This window comes from Macadamia integrifolia, chromosome 11 (genome assembly GCF_013358625.1).
Source record: "Macadamia integrifolia cultivar HAES 741 chromosome 11, SCU_Mint_v3, whole genome shotgun sequence".
NCBI lineage: Eukaryota > Viridiplantae > Streptophyta > Magnoliopsida > Proteales > Proteaceae > Macadamia > Macadamia integrifolia.
In genome coordinates, this window is record NC_056567.1 from 15,486,445 (window position 1) to 15,508,562 (window position 22,118).

General features: G+C 39.0%; 3 protein-coding genes across 3 annotated transcripts; all 3 read right to left on the minus strand.

The window, feature by feature from the left end:
• Nucleotides 1-62: 62 nt before the first annotated feature.
• LOC122093466 (protein LIKE COV 1-like) lies at nt 63-4,042 on the minus strand. The gene is made up of 6 exons (XM_042663815.1): nt 3,706-4,042; nt 2,797-2,849; nt 1,499-1,608; nt 1,011-1,178; nt 607-831; nt 63-515 (listed from the first exon to the last, which is right to left on the minus strand). Exons 1-6 carry the CDS (start codon nt 3,844-3,846, stop codon nt 394-396), a joined length of 819 nt encoding a protein of 272 aa, XP_042519749.1. The 5' UTR covers nt 3,847-4,042; the 3' UTR covers nt 63-393.
• Nucleotides 4,043-5,031: 989 nt separating this feature from the next.
• On the minus strand, nt 5,032-8,962 carry LOC122092815 (glucan endo-1,3-beta-glucosidase 7-like). The gene is made up of 5 exons (XM_042663108.1): nt 8,802-8,962; nt 7,803-8,467; nt 7,372-7,695; nt 6,490-6,781; nt 5,032-5,466 (listed from the first exon to the last, which is right to left on the minus strand). The coding sequence occupies exons 1-5, from the start codon at nt 8,872-8,874 to the stop codon at nt 5,429-5,431; spliced, it is 1,392 nt and encodes a 463-aa protein (XP_042519042.1). The 5' UTR covers nt 8,875-8,962; the 3' UTR covers nt 5,032-5,428.
• A 2,150-nt stretch (nt 8,963-11,112) lies between these two features.
• On the minus strand, nt 11,113-19,107 carry LOC122094400 (cyclase-associated protein 1-like). The gene is made up of 10 exons (XM_042665190.1): nt 18,661-19,107; nt 16,739-16,907; nt 16,590-16,654; nt 15,909-16,224; nt 15,676-15,823; nt 15,427-15,536; nt 15,203-15,258; nt 14,368-14,424; nt 13,898-14,041; nt 11,113-11,507 (listed from the first exon to the last, which is right to left on the minus strand). The coding sequence occupies exons 1-10, from the start codon at nt 18,931-18,933 to the stop codon at nt 11,421-11,423; spliced, it is 1,425 nt and encodes a 474-aa protein (XP_042521124.1). The 5' UTR covers nt 18,934-19,107; the 3' UTR covers nt 11,113-11,420.
• Nucleotides 19,108-22,118: the final 3,011 nt, after the last annotated feature.

The window sequence follows — 22,118 nt, forward strand, 5'->3', positions numbered from 1 at the left end:
ATATGAAAAATACAAACTTTGTGAAAACAATGTGGAATGTAATATACAATTTATAATGGCTGTTAGTTAATCATGTGAGAAATATTTTCATTTCTTTTTCAGTTTACAATCTAAATAAAAATAATAATAAATAAAAGGAAAAAGAGAGTCCTGGGAAAAAATGAATGTTAAGTCAAGGGAATTACCTAGCTATACTCCTATAACATCTAATCCAAAATTCCAATGGCTCGTGGTGTTTCTGATTCTTGGCAATTTAATCCTTCACAACTCTGGGCAAGTGAAACATCAGATTCATTGGTGTGGTACTTCTTCACATGTTACCAGTCACCATCATCACATGTTTTCTAAAGGCTAAAAATTAATGAAAGAATATTCATTATTTACAGATTTCCATTAGACTTGTGGAATTGTGAATTTCGGGCTCCTGCCAACTCTTGCAAACTGAATGGCTTGTGCATGTGCATCCACTGTAGTTATTATTTGAGGTACTGACATTCCCCCGGAAATTACAATTTCTGCAACATGTGAAAAATTAAAAAGCCAAACTAATGTTAGCATCCAAAAGTTGAACAAAAGCTGTTGTCATAGCTTGAATTAGACTCTCACCAATCCCTTCTCGTACAGATAAATTTGGCCTCATAATATCCTTTGAGCTGATGAGGAAAACATCTCCAATATATAAGTGGTTTGAGGGTACGAAAACACAGTTAAGCTCCTCTTCGCCGTCACTTCTTTGGAGGATCACTGTTGATGTGATGAAGGCAAATGCATACTCTCCAACACGTGGATGCCTTATGATAGCCACTTCCTTGAAGGCATGGGAGTTCTGATCTGCAACAGTGCTATATTATGTTTAAGACTATTGTATTACAAGTTCAAGTTATGGAGAACATTGAATACACACACACACACACACACACACACATATATATATATATATATATTGGATAGGTAGGCCCCAAGGAGACCTTGCCAACTGAGCTACCCCTTGGGGTAAAATTGAATATTACCTGGTGATATTGCCGCGCTTATTTGCTTCGAGGCAGAATAAATGTAACTAATGAGTGGCATTTTCTTAATGAACCATTCACCCAAACCAAGAACAGAAGCTCCCAACCATGAGGACATGAACAAACCAACTAAGAAGATAAAAGTGATTGAGGTGATGAATCCAAGACCTGTAATTGACCAAATTATAAGCAGCATTTGTAAGCTCAAGGGTCCATATTTCTGAAAATTCTAATGGCAAATATAACCTTCTTCAACTAAATGACAAACTTGGGGAGGGTAAGTTGATCATGATTATGGTAATGGCCATTATTAACCTCCTTTACATCACATTTGAATATTAAATCTGAGGTTTTGAACGTTCAATTATTTGAAACTGCCTTAAATGACAGACCATAGGCCACAGTTTGGTAAAGGTGCCAGTTGAAGGGCCAAAAGTCACAAAATTGTGAAAAATAAATGCATAGATAGGAAAATGGAACATACTTACCGAATATATTGATCCCCAGATGAGTGTAGATTGGGGAGAAGAATCCATCTACAAAGTGAACGAACCCCCAAGTGATGTAGAAAGTGATGGCTATAGGAAGAAGTATGACACTGCAAACAATGTAAAATTCTCATAAAACTGGTTTAAATATTTTGATCTGAGTAAAGTACACTAACATGGGATTATGTTTGGATAATTAAAAGTAACTCTACATGTGCACATGAAGTATACTACAAAAACGTTCTCTCTCTCTCTCTCTCTCTCTCTCTCTCTCTCTCTGTGTCTAAACAACTTCATAATTATAGACAGAGCCTAGTTTGCCAAAATGCTTCTATTTGGAAAAAAAGTCACCAAAATCATGGGTGAGGGGCTGGCAACTTAAGTTATTTAATTTGTTTTTACTTGAGCTGTATAATTTAGATTGGATGTGGTCCAGCCTTTCAGGGCTGGGGTAATTGGGATAAGTAGATAAATATAAAAGCAGATAGGAGCCTAAATGGGAGTATTGGACATTTTCTTTTTTTAATTGAAAGAAAGATTTTATCCTCTTTCTTCCCCAGCTGTACTGAGTAGAACAAACTCCATTGCTATTAATCAAGATTAATGAGCGATTAGGTTGTGAAGAGTCAGAAGACCTTGAAGGAAAAGTTCCAACAAGAATTCAAATTACAGTTTGATTAAGCTAGAACCTTGGATAATTGGAGTATCATTGGTAATATTATATTGCTATACTTTGAAGGTGCCTCTTATGAAATGATGACCTTGCAAAGTAGTTCATTTATCAAGAGTGGTTCGAAAGACTTGGGATCAGAACATTTATATATCTTCAAATTATAGCTCCCCATCCAACAAAGTTAGTCCTTTGGAACCCCAACTTATATCTTCATCTCCCTTAATAGAATATCCAGGTTTTTTAGCTTTCGTTAGACATAAGGAAGGCCTAAAATATGCACTGGAGATTGCATAAACATGTTAGATTCGGAATTCTGAATAATGAAATTTAGGCTTAGAAGATTCAATGGTTGCAGTCACCTAAAACAATATACCAAAGCCAAATGAAAATAAAGACACAATTTATGAAACAATACAATCATAGGAACATCATCTAGTCACTAAGTAGGGGGAGTAACCGTGGTTCAGGATGGGAAAAACATTGCAGATTATTCTCAAGATATATGGATTGATGATATCTAAACAGTTAAAACTGAACTAGAGAAAAAAAAAAAAAAACCTCAACAACCCCCCCCCCCCCCCCAAAAAAAAAAAAAAGAGAGGGAATTTTGAGTGACAATTATTACCATCCTGTCACAAACTTTTTCGAGGCCCAGCTACGGATGACTTTATAAAATGCCTAGAGAAGAAAATAAAGATATGTTAAATCATTTCCATCATAATTTGAAAGCAATCATAATCTTCATTTAAGAACCAAGAAAATCAACTAGAAATAGCAGAAAAAGATGTAAAGATGCAACTTCAACCAGGTCTTCAGCATCAGAATCGTAAGTATTGCAATTCATTAGTTCTTCATATTCTTCTCTGTAGATGAGTTTACTGCAATTATCTTATTACTCAAAATCATATTTTCCTTTTCCATTTCATTTCCATACTTTACAAATATATACATGATTAAAGTGTCAAGAATGCACAATCACCAGATGATGCAACAAAAGTATATCTCATTTCCTTTTTGGTCATTTGTTAAGCTACAAAAATATGCTATATCTCTTTTTACTACAAGAATCAACAAATGAGTCCAAACATAAAAGAGGTACACCGTTTTTCTGACCTTAATGGTGCTTTGAATGCCCACAGGACTCTTACAATGGACTCAACTAGGGTAGAGAAAGCAACAAAAGTTAGCAATTTTGTTTTGTTTGCCTAGATCCACTGTCCTTTGGGTGCATAAACGAGTCAATTAATGATGGAATTTCCAGCATTTGTAGACAGATCTACCAGATGATGCAATTTCAAGCCAAAACAATGTCAGTCTACGAGCCCATAACAGTTGTTCCAGTCATATGATCCCCAAATGAATCGTCCCCATTAGAATTCCACTGTACAAAACTTAGGAAGAACACGGGGAAAAACGAAAAGAAACGAATTTAAGAAATTGATCGATGAAAATATTCAAGAGATTTAAGTAACAGGAAATCTTAATAAAATGCCAGATTGAGCTAATGGAGTGGAGAAAGAAAGGAATTCCAAACCTCTCTTCCGGTGAGATGATGAGACGAAGAAACCGAAGAAGTAGAACCTGGCAATGATTCGGAGCCCCCACCATCCTCTGAAATCCCTCCTGCTACGGGAATCAGAAGCTCTCGATCTCTCTCCCTATCTCTCATCGCCATTTTTTTCCCCACTGTTTGTAACTCTTTGGCTTAGATTGTGAACGTCTCTCTCCCTCTCTATATCGCTGTGCGTAACTAACATTGTCAGGAACACTCGGATGTCTAACCGAAAATTAACTCAGCGCTAAAAACCTACATCTGACTCGCTAGGTTGACTCGGGGTTTTCGTCCGTCGTCCTACATTAAACGGTTTTCACCTGGGCCAAAACGAACCAGCTGATAAATAAGATTTCTGCAAAACTTAAAACCAAAACTAACCAACCTACTAATTGGTTTGGTTCAGTCCAATTTTTAATTGGTCGGTTCTAGTTTGATTAATTGATTCCGATTCTATAACACCCCTAAGGTAGATTGTTTTTAGATGTATACAAGTTTTTGTTAAATTTAACGAAGATGACGAAAGTAATAATCCTACATTCGAAGTGAGTAGGCTAATGTGAAGACTTATATGTACTTAGGCATTATTTCCTTAACGACTAGTTTTTGAAGATGAATTCCACCCAAGTCCCTAATAAGTGGTATTAGAGTGGGCCAAGATTCTAATAGAGTGGGCCAAGATTTAATAGAGCCAGGGTTGAGAACCGTATGAGAGCAAAGGTTTGGTAGAATCAAGTCCTAAGCTTTATAGGTATCATGCATGTTAATAATTTTTCCAGAATCTTCTTAAATACATCACATTCACTATCACTTCATGAATGATCTCTTCTTGAACGAAAGTGGCTCTCATGGCTCTCATTTCTTCCTTTTGTATAGAGGTTGGGGGTACCACGTCCACCCATTCATTAACCTCGAACGGACCGAAAAGGAACCTTTTCTTGTATTATTTATCTGTGAAAGTTTTCTGGAAAAAACAGGGGATCCCCTCCTATGTGGTTTGGATCCTCTCCAGACCATGATCTTTTGCTACAATCTCACACCATCCAAGGGGTATGGGGGGCAACCTTAAGTGTAAAAACCCACACCCAATGAATGGTATGAGATTATTACATGAGGTCATGGTCCAAAAGAGGAGCTAGCCTCCCCTTGAACTTCCAAATGCCAATAGTTTCCCGGCCAGAGAAAAGAAAATCCCAACAGTGAATGGTAAAAAAAAAATCAAAATGCCTACAACAACATTACCTTTATTGACCACGTGGGTTGAATACCACCCCCATAAAGCAAGACAATTGACCTCAAGAGACAAAGTTGGAAAGCCCTCTTTACATTTACCGCTATGTATAATTGACAAACAGTACATGTACAGAGAAAAAGCCCTCGTCCCAACTGCTACAATTCCTCTCAAAATTATTGCACCTTACGGCCCTTCACCTACACAATTCGTGTGACTTTTGCCATTCTCACAACACAATAATAATAATACAAGAGAGACCTACCCCACGCCCAATAATACAAGAGAGACCCACCCCAACCCCAACCCCAACCCCAACCCCAACCCCCACAATTAATAAAGGAAGAGAGAGCAAGAGACTTTTCCACCCATACAAGAGGATACCTTACCACCGACCATGCTAAGAATAAGAACCCAAATGCCACCTAACACCTATCTTTATTCTGTAATAGTCGAATAAAGCTCCTCTGCTTTTCAAGTACTTCCACCAGGATAAATGCAAGTGTTGTAACCTTTAAAAAAAAATGAAACAAATGGTTAGTGTATGGATAAAATAGAGGGTAAGAATCTGCTAGGTGAATCAAATCAGTCAGTAAAACAAATCTAAGGAACTAGAGAATCCTTCACGTGGAAGCTTTCTTTGGCAATCCTTCTGGGCTCCACATATTGACCTCCTCTGCTCTTAGTAAAATTCAGCTTAATAGCCTTAAGTTACATGTTGAATTTTTTAACTAGAAATTTAAATTCACGATTGGATGAAATGATTAAGTGAAAAGGCCAACACAGGGGGAGGAAAAAAAGTTTTGAACGACCCTGTAAAGGGCAAGTCAGACAGTCCCTATCCAACACAGAAGTCCAAGATGGGTGAAACCAATGCTCATGTGACTCGAAATGGAGAGATGACCTTTGCAAAGAAACAAGATAACCCATTGACCCTCATATCCTTCCTGAATAATACTCCATCATGTGATCCTATTGGTGCTACCCACTAGCATACTTGATATCAGCAGCATAACAATCCCTCTCCATAAAATAAAAAACCACATGAGTGACATTTGAGGAAAAGATAATGAATGGACCACAACAACATTACTTCTAGTTCCTGTAAGCCACTACACTAGAAAAGGAAGCAATGATTGAACCAAATCAAAAGCTCAAAACCATTTTGGACTGAATGAGTATCCACCTCTCCAACGACTCTCCCTCCCAATGGCTCCCCAACCAATACAAGCTTAAGGTTGCAAGCCCCAGGCATTGGGTTGCGTGCATGTGAGAGGTTGGAGGGAAAATCGTTGTAGAGGATCCAAATCCATTCAACAAACCTTAGCATTAATAAGATCATCAACTCTTGGGGGTAAAACTAACAAATTGTGGTTTTCTACTTTCCCACTAGAATCAAGTTTTACATGTTTGACAGTTTTTTGAGTAGGTGGTGGTGGTGGTGGTGGAAAGGTGCCACCATATGGCCGTTTGATCAATGCCAGTAGCTTGATTTCAAGAACAACAAAAGGGATGATTAAATTGAGTTCACTTACTTGGGTTGGTGGATGTGACCGTTGCAGTTTGTGAAAAATCACAGTTCCAGGGATTCCGACCAGCAGTTTGGTATAGGAGATTCATGGCATAAGCTGCATGTGAAGCTACAGTATTTGGTTCATAACAGGCACCACCTTGTTGGATTGGACTACAATCGATCCCTTGGCCACAAGCATAGTCAAGATTAGTCTGCAATTGGGCATCAGAAACACCAGAATTGGGTACACACCAACCCGCTGGCTTTGCTTTGGGGGCTGCTGGAGTCACAGGAGTTGTTGGTGTTGCTGGAGTCTTCAATGCCAAAAAGAGAAAAACACCCATCATAATAGAAAAATGAGAGCCATCATAATAGATAAATGAGATGGAAACCCACATCATTCTTTTCAAAAGAAGAAGGAATAATTGTAAGTGTATAGAACTCATTCCCATCCCAATGCAACCGAGGTACAGTAGTAGCATTGCAATTTGACTTACAGGTCAATCAAAGTTCAGTAACCCACCCCCCAGCCCCCAACTATGGCACACAATTCACAACACCTGAAAAAGTTTGGGAGAAGTAAGAATCTCTTCATCCATGGTGATTTAACGTTATGATTGACCTCCTAGAACAATAAATTTCATCATTAATTCCAACCCAATTAAAAATATTGATGAATATTAAAATACCCTTGATCAAATCAAACGATCAGATCCTATATGGCTGAAGAGATCTCACTTTACCATGGATGAAAAGGAAATACGGTCCATTCAAATCCTTAACATAGGATGCCTTGTAGCAGCTTAAACTAATTAATTCTGTGCAATCCCAGATTATAAGTCAATAATGCGGCCCCACTATAAGAAACAAGAGAAGGCAACATATCTAATAAGAAAACTCTTACCTGGCTGCTCTTGGAGATACCAATATCGTACGTCATGGTGAGATCGGGCTTGTAAAGCCCAAAAAACCGTTCCGAAGCTGGCCCAGATTTCAAATCCTCATCATACAGAGCAAAGATGTAAGTATCAACTGATTTATTTGGCATCAGTGGAGTCCCAACCATTGATCTGAGGTGTGCTATCAGATTCCCATTGTACGCCTTAGCATTATCCACACTAGGGCCCACTTCATTGCTATCCCCATTGTATGGCCACCCTGTCTCAGCGACCACAATCTCCACTCCACTGAAGCCCATGGAGTTCAAAGCAGATCGGATGGCATCAACCTGCAACACACTTTAGATTCTCAATACTTAACATGGGCTGGAAATCATAATGGGCCTTCTCAGGCGCACCCACTATCATAAAGAAACGAGAATTTGCTATTTCTTACCTGCGCGTCAAACATATTCATGTACTTGATGTTGGTCCCCGAGTCGACTCGTCCGGCGTTGGGTTGGAAAAGACAGAAGGCCAGAGTTTCAGGCCTGGGATCACTCTGATAAGCAAAGAAAGGGTATGGATTAATGGTGAAGGGGGAACCGGTGGAATTGAGAAACCCTAGCAACCCTTTCATGCTGCTGATGTACTCGGGATGGAACATTCCTGAGGACGGTGGATCGGATTGACTAAGAACGGCCATGGAATGGACTGTGGAGACCTTGATCTTGCCGCCAAGAGATGCAGAATTGAGGGCATTTTGAAGATTCTGCATCGCCGGTGTTAGCTGCGACATGAGGTTGTTGTCGCTGGACGTAATCACTTCGTTGCCGACGGTGATGAGGATGATATTGCTGGCCGGGTAGAAGGGGAGGACATTGGAATTGATCCACTGTTGCGCCGCGTTGGGATCGGAGGCCAAGGAAGCGATGTCGCCGTTCGATGTACCAACTACGATGCCTATGCCGGTGTTTGCTAAGGCTTTTATGATCGCCGGATCGGCTCCATACAATCTGACCTTGCTAATCGAAGTGGACTGTAGTAGGTTCGCGGTCTGCGACGGCGGGGGAAGGTTGTCGGCGACTTGGCCGTAGTTCACGCCGATGAATGACTGCGAAGCTGCAAGAATTTCAAGATTTCAATATCTCAATAAAGAAGTAAAACGAAGTCTTCCTAGAAAATATAAATTAAGTACAGAAGTAAGCTTGGAAATAGACGTTCTCGAAAGCAGAATTCAATTAAAAAAAGATAAAAATCCAAGAATGAAAAGTTGCCATACTTTCAACACTCTAGTAACAGAAGAGAAAAAAGAATGAAATTAAAACTGAAGATACGCATCTGGAAAGAGAACTCATCAAAACAGCTAAATCAAAGTTCAATGGGTTTCAGATTGAATCAAGAATAGGGGAGGGGGGTTGAACAGGAAAGAGAAATCCAAAAGATCTGAACTTACTTGCGAAGTGAAGAAGCTGCAAGAAAGCAACAGCGAGGGCGAAGAAGGTTGAGTTCCGATGGAGCATCGCCATGGCGGAGCAGTTGGCTCTGTTTCTGTAAGAGAACTTCCAGAGGCGAAGAGAAGATTAGCCGAGGAGACAAAGCCGTTGGAGAAACGAATAGAAAGGGCAAAACTTGTAATAAGGAAGTGGTCCCGTGGATTGTGTCTGACGTAGTGGGGCCTAGCTGTCAATTTTCGAGTATATTTACAGAGATACCCTTTTTATTATGACGTGTCATGTATTGAATCGTTGATCGTCTTAACAGTTCGTCATTTCGATCCAAGAGAAATCGTTCTTTCCTGGTTAAGCTTCTCCATAGTTACATGTGGACGCGTGATTGCGTCATGGGTGGCTGTTATCGACAGACAACCTAGTGTCCTAGATGCAATTTTTAGTAAGAGGATCCGGATCGGATTCCATCCACAGTCATTTCCATGCACTGAAAGTGGGGCCCAAGTGCCCAACCACGGTGAATGAAGGTGTCATTAAAAAAATTAAACACGGAATCGTGATCCGGGTTGGATAAACCCGAATCCCCCGAATCCATGTATAACCCCACAACCCATGTGAACCGAGAAAGACTGGGGAGTCATGAGAATAATAATTACTTATGAAACAATTTTGGCAGTGGGGTGGGGCCCAGGGGTGGAGAGGAGTTGACCCATTGGGGTTTTAAGTCATTCGGAAGTTTGTGGTGCCTTTCCTTCTCTAAATGTTTGCTTCTACACCAAGGAAAAGGACCTCTTTCCCACTTTCCACTTCACTCCCATAATCCTCCTCACCAAAAGGATTAAGACAAGGGAAAATGAAAAGCGTCTTAAGTCTCTCTCACCGACGTGGCAACATCAATTAGAACAGTCAGCAAAATTACAAAATTGTGATGATAGGATAAGAGTTTAGCAAAAATGGTATTATATTATGGTACTTTATATTTTCTCTTTCTTGATCCAACGAGAAGGTACAAATGTTACGATCGAGTGATCAAGCGATCAAAAGACTTCAAATGATTTCTCGACATTCTTGGAAAAAAAAAAAACTACATAATCCTCACTTCTGAACTTCACATATTCAGAAACCTCATGCATCGGATACATCTTTTTTATATTTTCTCTGTTGAACCTCTAGAAGAAGAGAACTGATTGAACTATATCCCCATTAATCTTGACTTTGGCAAACTGTTGTGATACGGACTTTATAAGGTCACACCATTTATCACTGAATCCTGAAAATTCCTAGAAAGGTCATGTAGGCCTTCTTTAGTTATTGAAGACTTCATTGGCAATAATGAAGTTATTTCAGATACATCTTCCTTTGACAAACGTTGATTGCCAGGGAGAGATGATCTTCTGGAGGTGGTCATACGAGGTTTGCTTGAATCTTGGAGATAAACTTACAAAACCATCTGGGCCTGGGGCTTTGGATGGGTTCATCCGAAAAGCTACATCTCTAATCCCTTGGTGTGAAGTAATTTGTATAGGGAAGAGACCACTAAGCGGTTCGGGGTACCCTGGGTTACAAAATGATAAGAGATCCGAGAAATTATCTGCGAACACTTACCTATATTTTTGGGGTCTGATATCCAAGTAGTATGACAGGAAATTCTTTTAATGCTTAAAAACTTTCGTTACTGCATGGAAATATGTGTTGATATCGCCCTCTCTTGTCCAGTGTCCCTAGATTTCTGCTTCCAAAAGAGTCCTTATTTTAGGACATTCTCATACCTACAATGGGATGCAATTGACCCTCAAGTGTAATATCCTTGCACAACTGACTCCAAACAAGATCTTTGATATATATTGTGGTGGCTAGTGGGATTGTTCCGTTGAGAAGTGTATCGAAAGAACACGAGACACTACTCTATAAACTAAAGTTGCATTCCTCAGGGCCATTGAACTCCTGTGCTCATTTAATGAGCAGTCTCGACCGAGGACCTTCAATGGTTAGGAAGTAGCTTTCTCCACAATGTCCCAGCATTTTAATGCTGGCCACAAACAGTCTTATCTGTGACGCATTTTCAGTTTCTTCTTTCCAACTTCGATAGTGACATGGATTCAACCAATCAAGATGGTCGATCAGTCAAGCATCAACTCATTTTAGTGTATCCAGGCTGAGACTGACAACCAATAGTAGGAAGCTCTCCGAGATTCCCTTTGAGAAGAAACTTGGGGTAGGTTACAGTGGTGATTAGGGCGTCAAGAACCCATTCAAAAGTATAACACTGGTAGTTTGGAACTCTTTGCTTCAAATTCAACTAAAACATCCAAAAAGTGCTGAAACCATGGATTTTGATCAACTCCAAAAAAGCAGAAGTTTATTAATGCGACAAAAATGAAAAAACCCGAGATAATGACTCACAAAACTGAACACTGCCAAGGCCATGAAGATACAGATGCTAATTGATACAACAGCAGGAAGTCAAAAGAATAATGAGAACGTTAACCAACAGATTACGAATACAAGCCATGCCAAAATACCAACCTCAAATGAATCAAGAAAATCCAAGATGGAGCTACTTCTCTACCTTCCATGCAGCAAATAGAATCTGAGAAAGGTAGGAACCCAGTATTGCTTCTATATTACCCACCAGAGTGAGAAACTGGAGATGTTACAAACTGTCCATCCTTAAACTCATGAACATACTGCTGCGGCAATGCCTGCTCCACCTGCAATGAAATTGAATGCATACCTCAACATATGTCAACGACAAAATTTAGTCCCCGTCAACCATTTTAGGGTTATTTATTATCAGCAGAAGCACAGATGGTTCACCACATCATTGCACGATGTCATAACACCAAACCCAGGCCCATTTAGCTAATAAGGCCCAGCTCAATCATATGACACTTGCTGGTGCACTCGAGAGATAATTGGTAGCAGATGAAAGGGTGACTTTTCAGGCCTCATTCACAAAATATGAGCTCATGAGTCTCAAGTTCCCATAAGAAATTCAGATTTGAAAACAAAAAATAAAAAATGTAGAAATTCAGTGATCAGATTTGAAAACAGATGCTCCAGCAAGAAAAAGTGGTAAGAAGAGAGGAATTAAGGAAGAGAAGTAAGGAGAAAACAGAACACAGGAAAGAGAGAATAGGGGGATGAACAATACTGTTCATGTGGGGAGGGAGAAAGAGAGGAGGGAAATCTGGGTCATGAGGAAGGGGAGAGAGGAAAGAGTTAATCCAATTCAACTTTCAAAACTAAACTCAAATTCTTTTCATTCATTCCATAATCGTAGAAGGTTTTACATCCTTTATAAAAAAATAAAATAGTGTTTAAATGCTAATCAATTTTATTCTTCCTAGATAACTTAACTCTTCTAAACAAATACCCACTACTAAGATGTGCCCTAGAAGACACTAACTAATAGAATATCTTCCCACTACCATCTCTGTCGACTTCTTTTTTTTAGAAATGCTACTATCACTACAACAAGAACAACAACACAACCTTATCCCAACTAAATGGGGTCGACTACATGGATCATTGCCCTTCAATCAGCTCTATTGGAGGTTATACTTTATACAAGGCCTAAGCTATGCATGTCTTCTTACCACTTCGCAATAGGATCATTTTAGTTCTGCCCTGGCTCTTTTAGTTCCTTCAGTTTGAATCAAATCACTCTTCTATACTGGAGCATCCAACGGCCTCCGGAACATGGCCATGCCACCTCATACGACTTTCTCGTAGTTTATCATGTATAGGAGCTATTCTAAAATCAGCTCTAATATGACCATTCCTTGCTTTATCCTTCATAGTTTTACTACACATCCATCTCAACATCCATCTTTACTCCACTAAGTTTGTCTACATGATGCTTCTAACTACCCAACATTTCGCACCATACATCATAGCTGGTCGTTTGACTATCCTATAAAAAATTTCTTTAAGTTTTAAAGGAATGCATTGATCACACAACAGTTCGGACGCACCTCTCCAATTCATCCATCTTATTTTAGTTCCCTATGAAAAACCATTCTCTATATCACCTTCTTTATTTATGATTGAGCCCAAATACCTAAATAATCACTTTACAGAATCTCCCTCTCATCAATTTTCACCATCACATCATTTGTCCTAAGGTAACTAAAAGTTACACATCATATACTCCATCTTTGTTCCAACTATCTTTAAACCTTTTAATTCCAAAGTTCATCTCCATAACTCCAACTTGGCATCAATCCCTTCTTTTGTCTCATACCAAAACAATATCATCAATAAAAATCATACACCAAGGAACCACCTCTTCAATGTCTCTAGTTAAATCATCCAAGATAAGCGCAAACAAAAAAGGGCTTAAAGTTCTTGATGTAACCACTAGATGTGGTTCGATCACATCCAGTGGTGGTGTTATACTCCTGCATCAGATAGCCTAGGGTTCCCAAATCAGCAACCATCAAAATTAAACTTTATGACAGTTGGCTTAACGAGGGATAAAAAATATATATTCAAGATTGTTGTTGGTCCTAGCTACAAAGAACTTATCTTTAATACAGAATCAACCATAGTAGTCATGACGTCTAGGCAACCCAAGGCGTTGGAGGGGGATTGGACGCAAGGCAACCAACCTGACCAAGACACATGGATGCCCAAGCAACGCCTTGACAACTATGGAATCAACATTTATGTACCTGAATGAATCAACATGAGGGATTTTGTTGGTTAAAACATGTTATGAATGCTTAGCGAATAGTTTGGGGAGATCCCTGCATTCAAAATATATAGGGTTCTTGTGCTCTACCAATGGCGGAAACTTCTGCATGGGTGTATGCCCATGATTGGATCATATATTAGATCATCTAAATGAAGAGTTTTTCAAATTGCCAATAGGTTTCATGAGGCAAGAGGAGAAAATATTAGTAGTAAGATTTGTACGAAGCTACTACCTAGACCTATTTAATTTGGACTTGATAACCTCGACAGACTCTTGCGTTTTGCTAATAATGACCCCTGCACAATAACAAAAGGAATGCTTGCACATAGACCCATAAAAGAAAAAGGAAAGAAACTAGTAACAAACATAACAATGAGTCTAAAAAGTAAGGATAGAGCATACCCAATCATCATCAGGACCAGCACTAGGCACTAGTACGTTGATTTCACTTGACTTAGCTGTTGTTATAGATGCCTCCAAAGAATCTTTGCTCAGATATAATTGACAGCCTGCAGTGTTATCCACCGAAATTGAAGGTGCCGAACCCTAGGGTGGTGGGGTGGGGTGGGGTGGCAGGGAGGGAGGGGACAGACAGACGATATCACTTCAGAACCTATTATAGAGGCCCAAACATGTCAAGCAAACTCTAGTTATTAGAACTTCTTAGTGCATACACAAACTCATAGTAAAAAATAATGGATTGTCTAAAATAATGTGCTATGTGAAAGGGACAAAAAAGTAAGGTTAAAAATTATTTGACACCTTGAGAGGTGTCAACAGGAAAATCCCAATAAATAAGGAAGAATATGTAAATTCCAGATTTCACATAATACGAAGCACTAAAGTAATGAATGAAAAGTCAAAAAGACTACCTGACATTGCACCTCAACACCATTGCAATTCACAACCTCAAAAGCTGCTACAACATCCTGTTTTTAAATAATCAATTCCATGAACAATGAGTCCATCTCCCATCCTATGCAAAATTCAACATGAGAAAGTAGCTATATTTGTTACATGCTTATAAGGGAGGCTAGTGAAGGTTGCAGGTGGGCTGCAGGTGGGTGATAGCAGCAGGGGTTGAGAGTGATTTTCAGAAGGGTAGGGTGGTCTGGATCTGTGCTTGCGGGGGCAGGGGCTGGGGGAACAGAAACAAAGAGTGGCAAGGACGATGGAAGACTTACACTGGATGATTGGGTTTGGCAAGGATGATGGGATCAACAGATCATGGGGGCAGGAGTCAACAGAAGTTGCAGCGGTAGGGGCCAAAAGTGGACGGAAGTTGTAGCGGCAAGAGCGAAAGTGGACAGAAGTTGCAGCAGCAGGGATGTCTTGGGGGTTTGATGGGGCAGCAACAGAGGGACGATCACAGGACGAAAGAGAGCAACAGAATGATTGAACAGGGGTGCTCACACGGGCGACGGGGTGACACAGATCACTGAAAAGGAAATTGTGGAGGCAGAGATGCTCACGGCTCTAATACCATGTGAGAACTGGTAAAACTATCTTTTATGTATTCATTTAGAAGGGAATAAATACAGAAGAATGTAGGTCTACACAAGGGAACATCATACAAGGCAGTAGAATATAACATAAGAAAAATACAAGGTAATACAAGATATGACAGAATATAGGAGAATACAAGTTAAGAACTATACAAAGGTAATACAGAAATATTACAGAATATACAGTTAAAAATATTCTGACCTTGAACACAATTCCTGTCTTTGTGCATTTGTCAATAGTTATATTGTTCACCTTTCCTGCACATTATATGAACCACAATAAGTTTCTTTTCTCCTTCTACATGAATAGCCCATACATAACTTTGAATTATGTATTCCTATATCCAATGCCTAAATGTTATTAACTAATTGGATAAGTCTTATTTAGAAGGCATAGAATTCAGCGAATGGGAACGCAGCAACTACCTTGGACTTGTAAAACAGAGTCTTTGCACCCAAAAACATACACAGATTGTTTTGCATCACAATCATCAATAACCAAGTTCTTCTTTCCAATTTGATTCTCAACAACCCATCTGGCAGACGATACAACCATGAACAATAATGACTTTTGACATACAAATATACACTTCTCAAGTAATGCCAAAAGCTTATATATGAGGGGAACTGCTAAAATAGCAGAAAATTTAAACTAGCAAAACAACCAAGACATACTTCCGACCCATTTGAAGCTCCAATTTTGGAGGACCTGCTTTAGAGAAGGAAGGGGAACCAAAGCGAGCTCCTTTTTCACTGCTGCTAACAACACCAGTTCTTTCTGCACGGTTCTTTGTCTTCATATCATCTGTTACCTTTCTCAAACCTACAAAGCAAGGATTTGAATTAAAATCAACCTATTAACCATCTAAGAATATAGCTAATATTCATCAAAATTTTACTTGTTCTACCTGATGTGACAGATTTCCCTGCATTGATTTCTTGAAATACAGCAGACATCCCTTCCTTTGGACGTGATGATGATGCACTAGAAGATTCAGAACTGAAAAGAGAAGCAGGTGGAGGAGGTGGAGGGGCAGGGGCACTCCGTGGAGAAGCTTTTGCGGAAACAGGAGCAGAAACCGCTGTTTTACCACTAGGATTCCACACTGGACCCAGAGGGTGGAAACTCTTAACATAATCCCTCAAACCAGGTAGATACAGCTCCTTCAGAGATTTCGCCCACTCAACATGATTTGGGTTTTTCGTTTTGTACTCAACAAGAACCTGAATTAGAACGTGGAAGGTAAGTTGGAACCAGCTGACTTTATGCAGAATTATTGTTCTGTTAGTGCTACTGGATGTAGGAGAGAACTCAGACAGAGAGAGACATTCAAAGACTACGTACTTAAGTAGAGGATTATTAGTATAACTTGCCCAATTAAAGGAAGTCTGAGAAACAAGCTAAAAGCATAAGCATACTTAAAGACAGGAAAAATGATAGAACAGTATGTTTTGGTTCTGAATCTCACTATTCTGAGTGAGTCATTGAGCAGCAATTTATGAAATTCTACCCTTTCTTCCTTGTAGTGGGGAAAGTGCTCACATTATGTGAAGGTAAATCATTCTCAAGTATCAATCACTTAAGATACCTTGTTGTTATAAAATTCAGCCATCTGCCAACTTTCTTCCACATGCGCAATAGGAAGGCTCATACCTTCAAAGAAAAAAAGACAGAGAAACAAATGTGAACTGAAACTCTACACATTCAGAGCTGAAGCATAACCAGACATTTTCTCACCACAATCTTTGCCTGAGTAGGCAATCCAAGCCAAAGCTGTTAGACTGTCAGCAACACTCTTTAAGTGATTAAAGAAATCAGATCGCCTTCCCTCTGTCAAAGCATTAGCTTTAGTTATCACTTCATTCAATGGCTTGAGAAATTCTCCAAGACCTGTAGGGTCGGGCTTCTGAAAATATTTAAAACAAACTCAAATTAGAAATAAGAAAAATAAAATTCTCCATAGTGTTTGTGTGATTGATCATTTGTGCACAAGAAAATGCCAGTGCACATTAAAAACACACACAGAATTCTCTCTTCCTTCTATGAATTTACAGATAGGAGGAAATGGAACCTTCCTCCCCCCCCTTTGTTATGTAGTCTTAATTGTTTAATTGATTGATGAGCTATCATAAAAAGTTCCTTTAGAGTAATGCTTTCCATCATTGTTGCCATAGCCATAAATTGCAGGCACACCCACACACAAACACAAGAAAATTTTCTGTTAATCGATAATAAGTTAAAGCAGACAGTGGTTCAAGTAATCCTTCATCAGGGGTCCTTGATACATAACAGCTCAAGACATCATCTCACAGCCTTCTGTGGAAATCACTATTTTTTACTTAAATCTCTGTTACGTTTCATTTAGTTGGTTGAACAGTTGAAGCAGACTGGCCAGGTGCAGCCTCTTCCATTTCAATAGCCATGGAAGCTTCAATAACCATACTTTCGGATTCATTCAAGAGCTTTTATAGGCTACAAGTTCTTTTTATGCCTAAAAAAGAACCCAGGAAGGGAGGGGGCATAACCCGGTATAACTACCACTTTTGCAGTACCGACAATCCTAATTCGGCGTTGTAGCACCAAGCGGCTGTTCAGCCGCTCTCAGACTCCGAACTGTGCCTTCACGTTGGAATTTTTACACTTTCCTCATACGTATGAAATTTTAAGTGCATAGACCTTATAATTAACCAAAGATGGGCCTAGAAATCATCACCAGAGAAGACATGATCATTAATGTGAACATCTAGTTTATCAACACAATTCAGGTGACATAAAATGGATAAGGATGAGTCGGAACTCTGGAAACATCAGTGGATGAAATTTAATAGGAGAATAGAGAAGTAAAGAAATGATCCATGATTTACCAAAACAAGTTGTCCGAAGATAACATTAAGGTGTCATCCTAACTTTATATTATTAACAAGAACCACCATGATATGAATATCTTCTAAACATGTCATGAATCCAATACTAAGAACCACACAGCTAATTTGATCTTTCATACACATAATGAATTCAACACCATATTATGTAAAACACGCTACTAGAAATGATGACTATTTCTACTGTTCACTACCATCCGAATACCATATCAATGATTTCTAAAACGAAACCCCAAAGCATGGACTTTTCACAAGTTAACAGCCGAAACACATCCAAAAACAAACATTTTGAGATTCTCAACAACTGCTTTTGTCCACGTTTATCATTTCGCCTCCTTTTCTTTTAGAATTAGCATAGCTTAGGTACAAAATATATCAAAATAAGAAAACCAGATATCCAGTATCTTTTGCGTTCATAAGATAAAAGCTTTTGTTCGCTTAAAATTAGAAACAAGGCCATTATCCAGAAAATACCATTTTTCTTTTACCTAGGCTGTAGATATGATGTAGCCAATGACGATTCAACTCCAAAATCAACTAATCCAGATTCAGTTTCTCACATTCATTAGATCTAAACATCTTAGCCATACGTCTTAACAGACATAAAGGAGACACAAACAGAGAATAAGCATAAAAAGAAAAAACAAATATCGATACTTTCCAAACATAAATCAAGAAGAGAAATTAGACCCAGAGGTCATCACCGGAGGAGGCCTAATTGTATAATCCACAATCAACAAATTCAACAAAACGAGACTAATGCTAAAGGAAACCAACCTGAGTTCGCTTGACATTGATGAGAAGCTCCTTCTGAACAGAGAATGCCTCCTCGAGAATCTTGGTCACATCTACAACTTGTCCCCCAATCTGCTCCGCAGCAGCAGAAACCCTAGCAAGGTACTGCGCTGTCATGTCATCGTAAGCAACAATTGCTGCATCGACCGGAGCATCTACATCAACGTCCGATGAACCTGCCTGAGGGAATCCAGTAGAAAGCGCTTCCAGGCGAGCAACCGCCGATTCCAATCTCTGAATCAGATTCTCCTCCATCTACAGTGTCTGATCCAATACCTCAATCTTCAATGCCAGATGATACAGAGATGTTTCTGCTCCTTATACGCTCAGTCTGGGCATATATTCGCCCTCGTTCTTCTCCTTGAAGCAAGGAAGGAAATGGGAAATGTTCTGTCGTCGCCGAAAGGTTGAAAGCGCTGCATCTCATCTTTCGAACGAGAAATGCGCGCTTTGAAGGTACGGCTAAGCTGTCTGATATGACACGTGGCAAGTCCGAACCCCTATTGTCTGGTTTCAACTTTTTTTTCTTGGTTCCAAATCTGGTTTCAACTTTGAAGCCTTCGCGCTTGAAGGCGCCTATCGGGGCTTCGTTGCTCTCTCAGATTTCTATAATGGGAACGGATAGAAATGCTTGACCGTCGGATCCACGGCCCTCCCTTGCTGGATGTCGTTAGATACATATAAAACCTAAGGCTCCGTTTGGTGATATTGTTAAAAAGGCACACCCAACCCATGATCTAGTTGAAAAAAAATTTTACAGTTATTATCCCACATGGTTATATTACTAATTGCAGATCATTCTACATTTAATTTTCATGGCCTTTGCACATGCACGAGACTGATGAGATCATGCACATTTGCAACAACCTGTTTGGGATTTTTCATTTTGTTCCGTGGTAACTTCATATTTCTTTATGTTTGGGCGCAACAACCACGTTATTGGGTTATTTTCCTTTTCCTTTAAATTTCACCTGACTTTACATCCAAATCATTTAAATTCAAAAAATAAAAATAAAAAATTACATGTAAAAAGTATCATTACCAATTGTGGTAGGACTTTAAAAAATAATAATAATAATAACTATGATAGTAATTTTTTTACTTTATATAATCATGTAAATAATGAATATAAAAGTTTATTCTTTTTTTTTTTGGTTTTAAAATTTTCACTTTTCTTCATCTTATTTTCCCTTCCAATCAACTGTAGCTTAAGACAATGATTTGTTAGCTCACCGGAGCATATCAAATGGTAAAAAAGGACAATTAGGAATATTTATATCAAAGGAAAAGATTACCACAACTCCACATATAGATTCCTATGCATGCTCTCTCACATTCCCAGTAGACCCCACACTCTTTTTTCTCTTTGAAACCCTTCTTATTGAAAGATTCGGTTTCCGCCTCATTGACAGTACTACATAATTGATGTCTTTGGATTCCTTTCTTATATTTGTTTTTGGTAACAGTCACTCTCTGATATCAATACATGGATAATGAATATATGAATACTCTCATATGTATCTTTATGTTTTTAATAGGTTGAGTCACCCAAGGGCAACGCATCAATGTCCCTCCTTTAACTCCTTCCTCGTTTTTTTTACATGGTTGGATTTGAGAAGAGAGAGAGAGAGAGAGAGAGAGAGAGTATGTGTTACATCAAACACCAAGAAATACAAAAATAAATAGACAAAAAATTTGCACGACATAGAGATATAACGAAGTTCACACATCAGTATGGTGTGCTACATCCTTGGGCGAAGAAGAAGATGTTTCACTATGCAGAAGAGAGATTACACCCAAGTAGCGGCGAGAAAACTCACCCTTAAACATTAGCTTGAAAATTCCCAAAAAATACAATGACTTTCTCAACAAAACAACAATACATTATATGCTCCAAGTCGTGGGTCAACCCATCAGGTTGTGGCTGATCCGGTCCAACCATACCGTGGGAGCTACACCCCTGCACCCCCATACGAGATCAGTAATGAGCTCCGGGCTTGGGCCTATCGGCCTAACCCCTCTCCTTCCATCACAGATCTCAGAAAACTTCTCATTCGAGTCGCCACAAAAATATGTCGGAGCGGGTCAATCTTCAAAATAGGTCAAGAATTCGAAGCAAACTTAAAGAATCTCCACATTTGCTTGAATTCTCCTCCAACAGAGAAATAAATAGCTAAAATCTTCATCTTCTCCAATAGCCCTCCAAAGGGTTGAACTCAAACATGGCAAACTCTAAGTTAGTTCAAGCAATGCTTGAACTTACCAATATATAAAGGCTTAGTCAACATATTAGCTGGATTATCTTTAGTACCAATCTTCAACACTTGAATATTGCCTTAAGCAATTATCCCTTTAATGAAATGATATCGAACATTAATGTGCTTGTCCTCTCATGATACATCGGATCTTTAGTCAAGTGAATAGTACTCTAACTATCACAATGGACAACAGTCACCCCATGCTCCATATTGAGTTTTCCCAATAAACCTCTAAGCCAAATAGCTTTTTTAATTGCCTCAGTCACTGCCATATACTCTGCTTCAATAGTAGTTAATGCAATGATAGCTTGTAAAGTAGCTTTTCAACTAACTATACTTCTTCCAAGAGTAAACACATAGCATGTGAGTGACCTCGTCTTGTCAATATCACCTGCATAATCTGAATCAACAAAATCAAATAAACTATTACCATTATTCCCAAACTCCAAATACCAGAGATCCATTTTAAGTACCTAAGTATCCACTTCATTGCTTCCTAATGAGCTTTACTTGGGTATGACAAATATCTATTCACCGCACTGATAGCTTGTGAAATGTCAGGATGAGTGCAAACCACAGCATACATAACGAAGCCAACTGCACTAGAGTATGGAACACGTGACATGTACTCCACTCTTCATCTGTCTTATGTGATAGAGCAGCTGAAAGTCTAAAATGAAATGCAAGAGGAGTACTTACAAGTTTGGTATCTTTTAGCCAAAACGATTCAATACTTTCTCAGTGTACTTCTGTTGATATAGCCACAGCTTCCATGCTTTTCTATTCCTCTTGATCTCCATACCAAGGATCTTTCTTGCTGCCCCCAAATCTTTCATCTCAAATTCATAACTTAATTGTTCCTTCAACCTGTTGGCTTCATTCCTATCTTTTGCTGCAATCAACATATCATCAACATAAAACAGCAAATATATGAATGACCAATCAGAGAGCTTTTTGAAATAAACACAACAATCATATTGACATCCGCAGTATCCAAAACTAGCCATAACTGAATCAAACCTTTTATACCACTGTCTATGAGACTGTTTTAAATCGTATATGGACTTCTTCAACAAGCATACATGGTCTTCCTTACCTTTAATAACAAACCTTTCAGGTTGATGCATATAAATATGTTCTTCTAGTTCATCATGCAAGAATGATGTTTTCATATCAAGTTGC